This window comes from Myotis yumanensis, unplaced genomic scaffold (assembly GCF_028538775.1).
Source record: "Myotis yumanensis isolate MYYU_CA2020_CCGP unplaced genomic scaffold, mMyoYum1.0.hap1 SCAF_12, whole genome shotgun sequence".
Taxonomy (NCBI): Eukaryota; Metazoa; Chordata; class Mammalia; order Chiroptera; family Vespertilionidae; genus Myotis; species Myotis yumanensis.
In genome coordinates this window covers 1873190-1886111 of record NW_027223763.1, presented here as the reverse complement: position 1 = coordinate 1886111, position 12922 = coordinate 1873190, and the positions used below count along the sequence as shown (strand labels likewise).

The following is a 12922-nucleotide window of genomic DNA, read 5'->3' as shown; positions in this document are numbered from 1 at the left end:
AGATAAGCACGTGGGGCGAGTCCCTGCGAGTCCAGAGCAGGGCTTTTTCAGAAGAACCTTATCGCCCCATCGCTGCCGGCTTATCAGTGGGCGGGGACAGCACCAGCGGGAGGAGGCGGAGCCGCGGCTCCGAGGGGTGGCAGGGCCCCTGACATTCCTTCCCTGGCAGAGTGTGTCTGTGCAGAAGACTCCAGAACACACACCCAGCCATTGTCACCCCGGCTCCCAGCGTGTCTGCGTGGCCGTCTGTAAACAGGAAGCGCCATGTGGGGCCTGGGCAGCCAGTCCTGCAAGGCAGGCATTGGGGGCCACGGCCCCTCCTGACGTGGGGCCCCAGGGCTCACAGTCTGTTTGGAATAATGGCTGCAGCCTTGACACTGGGGTGCACAGGATGGGGCGCCCTGAGGAGCCAGGCCCCGCGTGTGGGGATGGGCTGCACCCAGAGGCCAGGCTCCTCCCCGTGCCCCCCCTTCCTCCCCGGACCCCTCCTGACGCCCTCTTTCCTCTCCTGCCCAGTCTTCCTTCCCGCTCATTGGCTCCCCCTCCTCAGGGCTCTGACTTGGGCTGGGTGCTGTGATGTCTTGGGGGGCTGGGGGAGCTTTGGGGTGCAGCCTGGCAGTCACCTCCCTCCCTGTCTCCCTCCCTCCTTCCTTCCGGCCAAGCCTTCTCCTGCATCTCCCCCCCCCCCCTTCCTGCCCTGGAGCAGCAAACAAGCAAGGCGCAGCTCAGGCCCCGCTGCTCAGCCACGAGGCCCTGCGATGTGTGGCCGGCCAGCAGCCCCCTCTGGTTCAGGGACCTCGGTCCCCCGCCTCCGGACTCCCTGCGGAGGGTGGAGAGGTGGGGAAGCTGCAAGAATCCAGGAGTGACCTCTCCCTCTTGGGCTGTCTGTCGCAGATGCTGGGAAGGAAGATGGGCGTCTCCCCTCAGGGCAGCCAGCCGCCCCCGTTCCCCTGGCCAGCCTTTCCCCAGATACCCCAGGGGTCGCCTTTGCCCCTCAGTGTGGGCTCTGGTGATGTCTGCAACCCGCGTCTTGCTTCCCTTTCTCTTGCACCTGGAGGTCAGCAGGGCGTGCCCGGCCCCGGCCAGCCCGCCGCCTCTGCAGAGCGCCTGCCTGTCCGCGCCGTCGGAGACAGGCTTGGCCGGGCTCAGGTTTGGAGCTGGCTCAGGGCTCCTGGCCCAGGTGTGCGTGCAGGCAGGTGGGGTGGCCTGGGACACAGTGGTGCCGGCCTGGGGCAACTGTAGACTTCTGGGAGCGTGCCTCCACGTGCCTCAGTTTCCTTGTCTGTCACAGGGAGATTGAGGCTCTGCAGGTGCCTGTCAGGTCACGGCCTGTCCGCCGGGTCAGCCCGGGAGGCCTCTCGGTCCACACGGGGGCCAGGGCGTAGACTGGCGACACCCATCTCTGCCATCGCCTGGCCTTCCTTACGCTTCTGTTCTCAAGTTCGGCGAAGCCGTTTCTCCCCAGTTCTGTGCCCGCAAGGCTTTCCCGTGGGCAGAGGAGGCTCCTTCGCTAGTGGAGCAGGTACCCGGCAGGCAGGCAGGCCCCGCCCGGCAGGAAAGTGAAATTCTCGAGGGGAAGCAAGGGAGGAAGTGCCCGCAGGCTGGCCTTCGGGATGGAAAGTGGCAGATGCTCCCGGACGGACGGGTCTGGCGGCCGCAGAGCCTCTGATTCCTGTGGGACCACCCGCTCGAGGCGCCCGCACCGTCATGCACGCGGCCCCGAGGAGGGCCTGGGCCTGGGCTGGAGTCGGACCTTGGGCTGGTTGGGGGTGGCGTCCTGAGCGCGATGCTGCGTGTCCCCCACGGTGACCGATGGGGAGGAGAGGGCCCGGGACGAGGCGTGCACCGCGATTCATCCCGCTCTGGGCCCCGTGTTGCTCTGAGGTTCAGGGAGTCGAAGTCGTCCCGGGCGTCGAGGGGCTGCCTGGCTGTTGAGGGTGCAGCCAGGGGTGGGCGAGCTGGGGGGTGGACTCCCTGACTAGGGTGTGTGTGGACGGGACTCTCCTTTGTGCCCATGGCCCCCGGGGCTTCTCAGAAGCGTGGTCACTGCCGCCGGGTCGTGGGAAGGCTGAGGCCCAGAGAGGGACATGGCTGGCCGGGCACCCTGCGGCTCCAGGGCTCCTGCTCCGGCCCCGGGCGGGGGACTCACCACCTGAGTGCCTGCTGGGTGCTCCTTCTGCCAGCCCTCGGGGCGGGCGGGAGGCCTACCGGGAGCTGGTTGGGCTTCGAATCCCTGAGATGAAAGGCGGGTGTGGGAGGCCCTGCCTCTCCCGTCTCGGCGGCTGCCTGGCTCCAGGCCTGGCACACAGCTGGGCCCCTCCGAGAGGCCACCCGGCAGCCTGGCCCGCGGGGCCCTCGGAGTCAGGTCCTGGTGGTCTGAGCAGGCCCAGGCCTTGGACTGGGGAGCAGCCGGCCCCCGGTGCGGGCCGCGCCGGCCAGGGCAGGTGCCGCACACAGGTCCTCGTTCTCCCTGTGAAATGGGGTGATGGCAGCCCCCCGCCTCCGCCTCCCTCCAGGCACTCGTCTGCCCTGGGCAGGGAGTTGGTTCTGCTCCACAGGGGGCGCTGTCTCCCAGAACCCCCTGCAGTATCTGCGATTGTCCCAGACCTTCCGTTGGACCCCTGAGTGCATGGGAGAGGGGCTGGCGCTCCTGGCTCCCGGGTGGCCTTGGAGGGAGCGTGCACCCTTCTGCCTGGCCCGGCCGGCCGTGTTGCTGGGAATTGGGGTCGGTGAGCCCCGGGGGACGGAGGGGCTGCACACCTGGGCCTGGCTCTCCTCCGCGGTCTCTGGCCGGGGTAGCAGGCCCATCTGTGGGGTCCTGACCGCCTCCTGTGCTTCTTGTCTTGCAGACTTCTCCACCCAGGTGAATTCCTCCCCCCTCAACTCGCCCACGGGGCGGGGCTCCATGGCTGCCCCCTCGCTGCACCCCTCACTGGGGCCCGGCCTCGGTGCCCCCCTCGGCTCCCCGGGACAGCTGCACTCGCCCATCAGCACGCTGAGCTCCCCCATCAACGGCATGGGCCCGCCCTTCTCCGTCATCAGCTCCCCCATGGGCCCCCACTCCATGTCCGTGCCCACCACGCCCACGCTGGGCTTCGGCACCAGCAGCCCGCAGGTAAGTGGGGGCAGGGCCGAGGGCGGGGCCTGGGCCACCTGCGGACAGCTGTGGCGTCACGTGGCCCCGGGGCCCCCTCATCTCTGGGAAGGGGAGCCTCAGAGAGGCGGCCTTGGCCTGGGTTCGAGCCTGGGCCTGGCTGACCCTTGAGCCCGTGGCCCTCAGAGGTCACCACTCCAGCACGGCCCCCTCCTGTCGGGGGTGCCCTGCTCGCGTGGCTTGGAGCTCTGCAGGGTGGGGAGTCCATGTTCTCAGGCTGACACCCACCGCCCTGGGGCCCATGTCCTCTCAGCAGCCCCTGTGGCCCCTTCTTGGGCCTGTCCTTCCCCTTCCGTCTCTGCTCATTTCCAGGCCCTGTGGCCTCGGTTCTCCTGCCCAGACCCCGCTGGGCAGATGTGTCCGGGTGCAGTGCAGACTCGTCCCTGCTGGGGTGCCTGGCCTCGGGCCCGCGTGGCCCCGCTCACTGCCCGGCTCCGGGGCCTGTCTAGACGGGGGATGGCGGAGCAGCTCGCTGGCTTTCCCGGGGCGACCTCGTCAGCCCTGTGCACCTGGGGCTGGGGGTCAGCACAGAGCTCCCAGCCCCACAGTCCCCTGGCCTTCCAGAAGCCGGCAGAGGCCGCGGGATGGAGGAGGGCGGCTCGACCACCTTCCCGGGCTATTTGGTGTAGCTGCTGCCCCCCTTCTTGCTGGCTGCCGCGGCACACGAAAGGGCAGCTGAGACTGCAGCCTTGGCAGTGGGGTGCCTACGCCCTCAGAGCCCCGCGAGCTTGGTGCTTACAGACCTGCCACCTGGCCTGGCTCCCGGAGCTCTGCAGTGGGCTGTGCAGGGGCGGGGCCTAGGGTGCCCGCAGACCTCGGGGTGCCTGGTGGCCCTGACCCTGTTAGCCTGCCTGGGGCAGGGATGGGTGGAACTGGTGGCGGTTCCAGGGCTGCCTCTGCTCTGCACTCTGTTCCCTGCACGCCCCGCATTCTTGGCACGGACGGTGCTTGTTGAATCCAGAGTGTGAGCGAAGGGCCCAGGCCGCTCCGGGTGGACGAGGGGTCCAGGCAGGGGTTAGGCCAGGAGGGGGAGGGGAGAGCAGACCATGTGCCCAGAGGGTCGCTGCTGTCCTGCTGGTCGGCTGTCGGTCTGTTTCCAGGCGGTTGGGCTGCACTTGGCTTTGTGTGGTCTGAGCCGTGCTTGCCCTCTGCCCAGGCCCCTGACCCCTGACCCCTGCCTCACCTCTCAGCATAGCTCTTTCCCTGGGAGCTGAGCCTGGCTTCCCGGCATTAGCAGTTGGTCCTGGAAACCGGGGTTCCCCATATCCATGGGGTGTGGGTGGAGTTCCAGGGCCGTGCCCCCACCCCTGCTCCAAAGCCACAGCATTGAAGGTGGCATCGCCGGAACCAGCGCGGTTCTGTCTTCTGCTGCTGTCGGAGAGGCTGGCGCTCTGCCCAGCACTGCCTGCGCGAGTCCATGGCCAGGGCCCGGCCCGTCCCCATCCACCCCACCTGAGCCCGCCTGCAGGGCCGTGGACGTGTGGGGGTCGGCAGAGCCAGACCACAGTATAGGCACTGGCACCCCCGCTGTCCTGCGCCTCCTCTGGTCTGGGGGCTTCACCCTCACAGGGCCCAGGGAGCGTCCTCATCACATCCCAGAGCTTGCCCACAGCGCCTGGCACGCGTGGGCACCTTGGTGTCCCGGCCTCGCCAGCTCAGCAAAGCCTCCCGGTCCAGGTGCGGCCCCGGCCCTGCCTGCTCCTTGCTGTGGTCGCCGTGGCGGCGAGGCCTCAGCCACCTGGCGTCCACACGTGGCTATGCGCGCCTCACAGGGTTTGCCTCCGCTCTGATGGGCAGATGAAGGCAAGTGGGGGGCCCCGGGAGGCAAGTGGGGGGCCCCGGGCCTGCCCTCGGTGCGTGGAGGCCCGGAGCCCCCCATTCGAGGTCTGCCGTGGGCAGGGGCCTCCCAGCGCGGCCAGTGGGGTGGGGGTGGGGGGCTGCGTGCGATCGGGAGGAAGGGCGTGGTGTAGGGGGCGAGGCCGGGAGGGATGAGCAGGGGCCCCGGGGCGTTGGCCAGGCAGCAGTTATCTGAGTAAGTCCCATCGGCTCCGGCGGGAACTGAAATAAAGGCCAAGGATATGAAAGGGGAAACGAGGGGGACCGCACCCTGGCCACACCGAGGAGGCTTCAGGCTCTGGGTCCCGAGGAGACGGGTGGAGTGGAGGTAGGGGCGTCGGGGCCCAGTGGGGGGGCGGGGGTGGCAGAGCGAGGTCCCGGGCTGCCTGTTCTCTTCTGGGAGCCACAACCAGCCCGAGGCCTGGGAAGGGGAAGGAGGACCGCTGCCTGAGGACCTGCCGGTGGCCGTGTGGGACTGCCTGGCAGTTGAGATAAAAGGCAGAGTGGGGCCCGGCCAGTGTGGCTCAGTGGTTGAGTGTCGACCTATGAACCAGAGGTCACAGTTGGATTCCCGGTCAGGGCACACGCCTGGGTTGCAGGCTCCATCTACAGTAGGGGGCGTGCACAGGAGGCAGTTGATCCATGAATCTCTCTCATCGTTGATGTTTCTATCCCTCTTCCTTCCTCTCTGAAACCAATTTAAACACATATGTACATAGATGTGTATATACACAAGGGGCGGGGGGGGAAGAGAGGGAAGCGCGCGGGCAGAGTGGGTGGCCCAGCCCCGGTGGCTCAGTTGGATGCCATCCTGTGCCCCTCAGGGTTGCCGGTTTGATGCCTGGGTGGGCACACGCCTGGGTGGGCACATGCCTGGGTGGGCACACGCCTGGGTGGGCACATGCCTGGGTGGGCACATGCCTGGGTGGCAGGTCCGATCCTAATCAGGGCACCCATGGAAGGCACCGGATTGATGTCTCTCACATCGGTGTTCCTCTCTCGCCCTCCCTCCCTGGGGCCGGCAGAGGGGCTCCAGCCCAGCTCCTCTCCCACACGGGCAGGGTGTCCGTGGGCTCCCAGCTCCGGCCAGCTCTGTGCCCAGGGGACGCGGAGCCCGGGCGGGCGGTGTGCGCCACAGCCTGGGAGTCAGTGTGCCACGGCACTGACCGAGACCAGCCTCTCCGTCTGTCCTGCCTGGTGGGACCTGGCCAGCCTTCCTCCAGCCCTGCCTCAGTTTACCTAGGGCAGGCCCCAGTTTCAAGGACCTGCACGTGGGGGGCCGGGAGACAGGGCAGGTGCCCCCTTCCCACCCAGCATGGTTTGGGCAGCCCCAGGAGGGGAAATGTTCCTTCTTGTCCCCGGGATGCCGGGCTGACCCAGCCGCGGGCATGGTGGCGGTCCCCCCTCGGGGCTCCCAGTTGGCTCCTCGGGGCCTGCCCTTGGCCGCTGTGCCGTCCCCCCACTTCCAAATGTTTGGTCGGGCAGCCCCTCCCTGGCCCCAGGCTGGGCGGCAGGCTCTCCTCGGGGAGAGGTGTGGGGGTGCGGCTGTGTTCCTGCCCGCGGCCCTCAGACAGGCGCTCCTGCTCTCAGTCTCGCACGCGGGAACCTCGGGCTCGGAGGGATGACCTCCCCCAAGTCACCGCGGAGGCGGCAGGATTGGAGGATAAGCTAGGCCCGTCCCTGGCACCTGGCGGCCAGCTGTGTGGGTGCCCGGGTGGGTCACTGGGGGGCCTTCTGCAGCGAGCGGGGTCACGCCTGGGGGCAGGGGCATTTCCCTGGGGTTCCCACGCCGTCTGCCTGAGACCGGCCTGCGGAGCCCGGGGTGCAGCAGCCCTGGGCACGCAGTCGGCGCCTTCTCGCAGCTGTGCGTGCCCCTCCTCGTCCCCTCTCATCCGGGACGCACCCTGCCCCCTGCAGACAGCGCAGGCCACGCAGGCCGCCCTGCCCTGCGGTGGGGGCCCCGGATGCTCGCCCCGTGGGCTGGCTCTGGCCCCCGCAGCCCCCTGCGCCCCGTGGGGGCGGTCACCGTCCGCACAGAGCACCTGGCCCACCTGGCCGAGGAGGGACTGGGAAGAGGCCCGTGGAACGCTGTGGGGTCGGCTCCCATGTGTGTGCCGTGAGCACCGCGCTCTCCGGCCCCGTGAGAAAGGGGGGGTAGGAGTTGGGGGTCACGGGAAGGAAGAGGATGAGGTTCCTGTGTGGGGAAGTGCCCGGGGCTACCAGGGGGCAGCAGCTGCTGCCGCCCATCCCCGATTTCCGCCTTTGTCAGGGGTTTGCAGAAGTGGGGTGCTGCCTGGCCGGGGTCCTGGCGCCTGGGAGGCGGCTGGCTTGTGGGGTGCAGTGGGCAGCACTGCGGGGCCCTTGGTGCTGACAGGAGAGCCGGGCAGACGCAGCGGAACCAAAACTGCTGTGTCATTGCAGCCCCGGCAGCTGTTGCCAGGGTGACGGTGAGTTTCCCACGCTTCCTCTGGCGGCGTCGGGCTGCCGTGCAGGGCGCAGGGCTGTGAGGAGAGGCAGGGTGTCCCTCGCAGTGGGTGCCCGAGGGGTGTCTCTGTCCCCCTCCACTCCAGACACGCGACCGGAGACCCCGCCCTGCCCCCCGAGGCCCGGGCATGTGGCCTCTGGGTGGACCCCAGCTCTCCTCCCTCCTCGCTGTGACGAGGCCTCCGTGCCCCTCTGTGTGCTGGGGGTCCCCCAAGCGCCTGGCTCACCGGGAAGGTCATGGGGCTCACACTGTCCTGCCGAGGGAGTGCCCAGTAAGGGAGGCGGTTCTTAGCGGGCGAGGGGCAGGGGCTGTGCGGGGTCCCCTTCTGAAGCCAGCAAGTGGGGGGCCGGCACGCAGCTGGTGCTCCGTGGGGCTCAGCCCTGCTGTTTCCCGGCTGTGGCCTGGGGTGGGCAGAGCCCCCTCTGAGCCTCAGTTTCTCTGTAAAGTGGGGGTGTGGCAGCGCTTCCCTGGCTGCAGGGCTGCGGGGGGCTGTGGCCAGGCTGAGCCCGCGTTCCCTCCTCAGCTCAGCTCGCCCATGAACCCCGTCAGCAGCACGGAGGACATCAAGCCCCCGCTGGGCCTCAATGGCGTCCTCAAGGTCCCAGCCCACCCCTCAGGGAACATGGCGTCCTTCACCAAGCACATCTGTGCCATCTGCGGGGACCGCTCCTCAGGTAGGCGGGCAGCGGGCACAGGGCCCTTGGGCAGGGGCGGGGCAGGGTCGACCGGCAGTGAGGGGTGCCCGGGCTCTGGACCTTCGCGGGTTTTCATGTCAGGGAGACAGTAAGTGGGGCGCCCATGGTGGCCAGGGTGGTCCGGAGGCCCCGGAGAGGAGGCAGCTGGTGGTGGTGACGCTGGCACAGGAGGCGGCAGTGCAGGCTGTGCCTCTCTGGGCTGAGCCGGGGCAGAGGACCCCTCGCATTCACCTCTGCACCCCAGTAGCCCCCGGGGAGGACACGGACAGGGCCGGCCCCCGCGGGCCTGGGCCTCGCCCAGTGCTGGAGCCCAGAGGCCAGGTGGAGGCCAGGGGCCTGGGGGTGCAGGGGTGCAGGCGCTCACGGCCGCCCGCCCGCAGGCAAGCACTACGGCGTGTACAGCTGCGAGGGCTGCAAAGGCTTCTTCAAGCGGACGGTGCGCAAGGACCTGACCTACACCTGCCGGGACAACAAGGACTGCCTGATCGACAAGCGGCAGCGGAACCGCTGCCAGTACTGCCGCTACCAGAAGTGCCTGGCGATGGGCATGAAGCGGGAAGGTAGGCGCGGGGGCCCTCCTTCCTGAGCCGCCCCCAGCTTCGCCGCACTCTGGTGGCGGGTGGCTGCTTGCATACCTCTTGTGACGGGGTGCTCACTCCCTGTAGAGGCCGCCGCCGCCGCCGCCGCCGCCGCTGCTGCTGCTGCTGCACTATGGGCAGCATGTCCAGGGCCAGGAATCTCACCCACCAGATCCCTCCTGAGCGCCTGCTATAGGCCAGGCTCCGGGACCCCAGGAGGGCAGCCTCCGTCCCGCATGGTGGTGCCGGTGCCGCGGGGACAGCTCTTGCTCAGACCCTCTCCGTAGGGGTAGTGCCCAGGGCCAGCATGGGGCTCCAGGGACACAGGCAGAGGCCGAGGACAGTGAGGGCCACGGCTGGAGGTGGGAGGTGGGGCGGGAATGGCCCGAGGCTGGCCCGGGACGGCAGGTGCACATGGGTCCTGGGCTGTGTTCCTGCTTGTCCAGTAGGGACGGTTGAGGAGGCCCTAGTGGGGGCAGCGCCGATTGGAGGGCGGTGGGGGGCAGGGAGCTGCGGAGGCCATCAGGCGTCCCCAAGCCTGCTGGACGCCCGGGTCAGGCTGTGTTCTGTTCCCCCTGCAGCCCTGGTGGGGTGACCCCAGCTCCGGGGCCTGGAGCAGAGGGCTCCAGCCGCCGGCCTCTCGGCCTTGGATTTGTGGGCCCGGCTTATTGACATTTGCCGGGGGCGGGGCAGGCAGGAGCACGAAGGCCACTCCTCTGAAGCCACTGAAAGGCCAGGCCACGCAGCCAGGCCTGGGTCTGGGCCCTCAGTCCTGGCTCGCCTGTGGCCTCCTCCTCGCTCCTGGCTGTCCGTGGCCTGTTTCCCCATCGGTAGGTTTGGTGACCCCTGCGCTCAGTCACTCTCTCCAGAGGGTGGGCGCCCTGGGGTTGGGGTCTCGCTGTCTGTCCCCTTCTTCACGGTGGCTGTTCTGAGGCCCAGGCGTGGCTGGCCTGTGTCCCTCCTTCCCACTGCCTCCCGACTGCCCTCTTGTGGCGGCTGCAGTTTTTTCCAATTTCTTTCTTGTTTTCGGCTCCTCCTCAGCCCCAGTTGTTCTCGTTTAGAAATCGAAACCTCAGCGGGGCCATGGTGTCCAGCGGGATTCCTCCCTGAGGCTGCAGGCACGGGGCACGGTGATGTGGGCGGGCCGGCTCCTGCCGCGGGCGCACTCCCCGCGAGGGCAGGGGGAGCTCAGGGGCTCCGGTGCTGAGCTGGGGGCCGGCCGGGGCCTTCCTGGTCAGTGCATGTTTCATGTAGTGCATGGGCCGCCCTTGCTTGTGCAGGTGGAGGAACTGAGGCCAGGAGGTCCGGGCTTGTCGGAGCGCATGTGGGGCTGAGTCGGCCTCAGGCTCCCTCAGGTCTGATATCTTTAGGCCCCTGGGGTGGCGTGTGCCCGGCCGATTGCCCTGGGTGCCCAGTGCAGTCAGGGAGGGCTTGCTGGAGGTGGTGGGACACAGTAATGCTCCTGAAGGATGGGGATCGGGCCGGGATGAGCGTGAGGTGGGCAGTGGATTGGGTTGGAGCCTGGCTAGGTGCTGGGCACCAGTGTGCCAGGGGGAGGTGGGCACCCTGGCATGAGCCCAAGGCTGCAGCACAGACAGGCTTGGAGCATGGCTGAGGTCTCTGACTCACCGAGCCCACCACGCCTGGTGCCGGGCCCACAGCAGTGAGCTGTGGGTACCCTTCTGTTGAAAGTGAGCGTCGCATAGCCACGCAGGGAGGCACCGCCCCAGCCTTGGGCATCGGGCAAGGCTCGGGGCGGGAGGTGGCCAGGCCTGTGCCTGAAGAAGGGGTATCAGGCAGGCCGCTTGCCCAGCCCGAGGGTGTCGGGAGATGTGGCACAGGGCGGGGCATGGAGCCATCCTGCGCCCCAGAGGGTGACCCTCCACAGGTCCCTGGGCCTGTCCAGCTGTCCCCCTCGGGCCTGGATGTCCTCACCCTCCAGCTTCCTGTCCCCTCGAGGCCCGTATCACCCAGTGGAGCTGCAGTTGGCAGGGAGACCCCCCGCATCTGACCCGCCAGTGCCTGGGTCTCGTCCCGAGCAGCTGTCGGGGGCGCCTTCTGTGTACGGCCTCGCTGGCACCGCCCCTTCTCCGCACGCTGTCCCAGCCGGTGCTGTGGGGCTGTCCCCACACCTGGCAGACGGGTGCCAGCCCAGGGCTGCGTCCCTCCGGCCTCCGCGCTCTGGTCTGAGCCCCTGGCGTGTCGGGGAGGCGGTGTGGGCCCTCGAAGCCGGGCTTACGGGCCGGTCAGTGCCTGACCCGCCAGGCACAGCGCCCTCGGCCTCCTCCCGGGTTTCGGTCAGAACGTGCAGCAGAGCCCTCGTGCCCGGGCTCACGGAGCGGAGCTGCCCTGCCGGCCGTGCAGGGTGTTTGAGAGCCAGGTGGGCGCTGCCCCGGGCATGTGGCTCCCCATGAGGCGGTGGCTTGTCATGTTTCCTGGTGCCAGAGGGGCACAGTCCGCAGCCGTCCTCGGGAGAGTGACGCGTGACCCCCGTGTGGCCTCAGTGCTGTCCCTGCAGGGCGCTCCAGGGTCTCCCAGGACGAGTGGCTCAGAGGGGCCGGGAGGCATGCCCCCCCCAATCTGTCCTGCAGCCCCGAGCCGGGCGCTAGGCACGGCCCAACCCCTGGAGTGGCCCCGACACAGCTCCTCTCCTCTGCTGTTCTGGGCAAAGTACTGCAGGAGGACTTCCTGGTGGTGGTGGCGCTGTTGGCCACACAACTCAGGGCAGCATGGTTGCCCAGGGGCATGGGCGCCAGGCGTGCCAACCCACTGTGCCCGTGGCCAGGAGCTTATAGGAGGTGAGCTGCACCCTCAGGCCCAGGGGCTGGGGGGAGGGGCAGCTCGGGGCTGGCACTGGTTGGGTGACCCCAGGGAGAACCCAGGGGGTCAAGCTCTGGGCGGATGGGACCTTCCTCTTTGCCTAACGAGGTGCCACCGAGCACAGCACCGTGGGGCAGTGGCGGTCTGAGTATGAGCAGCCGCCAGTGGCCTGTTCCCTAGCATGTGGGGGCGGGGCGGGGAGGGGTGGGGCTGAGGCCCAGGTGGAAATGCCCCTCGGCCAGTGCCCCCCCAGCTGAGCCCCCGCCTGTCGCTGGAGCGTCGGGTGCAGGGCTGGGGGCGCCTGGTCTGATGGGGGAGGCAGGCCCAGGCATGGGGTTCCCAGTCTGAGGGGGGAGGCTGGCCTCCTGCTTCCTCCTCCAGGAAGGCCTCTCCCTGCTTCCTTCCTCCCGACCTTCGCTTCCTGTGCCCCGTCTGCGGACTCTGAGGGCTGAGGGACCGGGGTGCGGAAGGGGCAGTGTCTGGTGTATATACATGTGTGTACATGTGTGTACGTGTGTGTACATGTGTGTGCACGCACCGGCACGCGTGGCCCCACGCATTTCTCCTGTAGAGGAAGAGCCGGCTGGGTCAGGTTCCTCCCTGTCACCCTTGGGCAAGTGACGGCTCCTCTGGGCCTCGGGGTGCCCAGGGGCTGGGGGGAGGGCAGCTCGGGGCTGGCACTGGTTGGGTGACCCCAGTGCTTGCCCTGGGAGCACGGCAGGTGGCAGCACGGTGCCTGGTGGGGCTGTGTGCATGTTTGTGTGTGTGTCCTGTGTGTGCACTGTGTGTCCTGTGTGTGCATGTGTGTGCCCTGTGTGTGTGTGCATGTGTGTGTCCTGTGTGCACAGGTGTGCATGTGTGTGTGCATGTGTGTGTCCTGTGTGCACAAGTGTGTATGTGTGTCCTGTGTGTGTGCATGTGTGTCCTGTGTGTGTGCATGTGTGTGTCTTGTGTGCACAGGTGTGTATGTGTGTGTCCTGTGTGTGTGTGTGCGCGCACGTTGTGTGATAACTCAGTGCAGACTGTCTCCTGGGTCGTGTCCCTCACCTGAAGGCGGGCGGTCCCTCCGGGCTCAGGACCCCGAGTTCGCTGTGCACCGTGGCAGCACCCCCTCGGGTCTCGGTGCCCGGCCCTTAGGAGAGGGGGTTGGGCCAGAGCCTTTGGTGAAATCCAGTCCTGCCTCCCGGGGGTCACGTAAGGGACAGACGGTCCCAGCTGGCAGCGCCCACAGCGCCCACAGCAGAGGAGGCAGCAGGGCCAGTGCCCGCCAACCCGAACGCCCCTTCCCACATGCTCGCCCTCACGTCAGCGGGTCTCCTGATGTGGGGACCCTGCCTGTGTTGGGGTGAGCCCC

General features: G+C 68.5%; 1 protein-coding gene across 1 annotated transcript in view; it reads left to right on the top strand.

Annotated features, from left to right (window-relative positions):
* The window catches only part of RXRA (retinoid X receptor alpha), a 79446-nt gene that overhangs the window by 53687 nt on the left and 12837 nt on the right, over positions 1 to 12922 (top strand). Inside the window, exons 2-4 of the mRNA XM_070430333.1 lie at positions 2850 to 3115; positions 7999 to 8149; positions 8551 to 8730. Coding sequence (XP_070286434.1) covers positions 2850 to 3115; positions 7999 to 8149; positions 8551 to 8730 — 597 coding nt within the window. The remainder of the gene's footprint in view (positions 1 to 2849; positions 3116 to 7998; positions 8150 to 8550; positions 8731 to 12922) is intronic.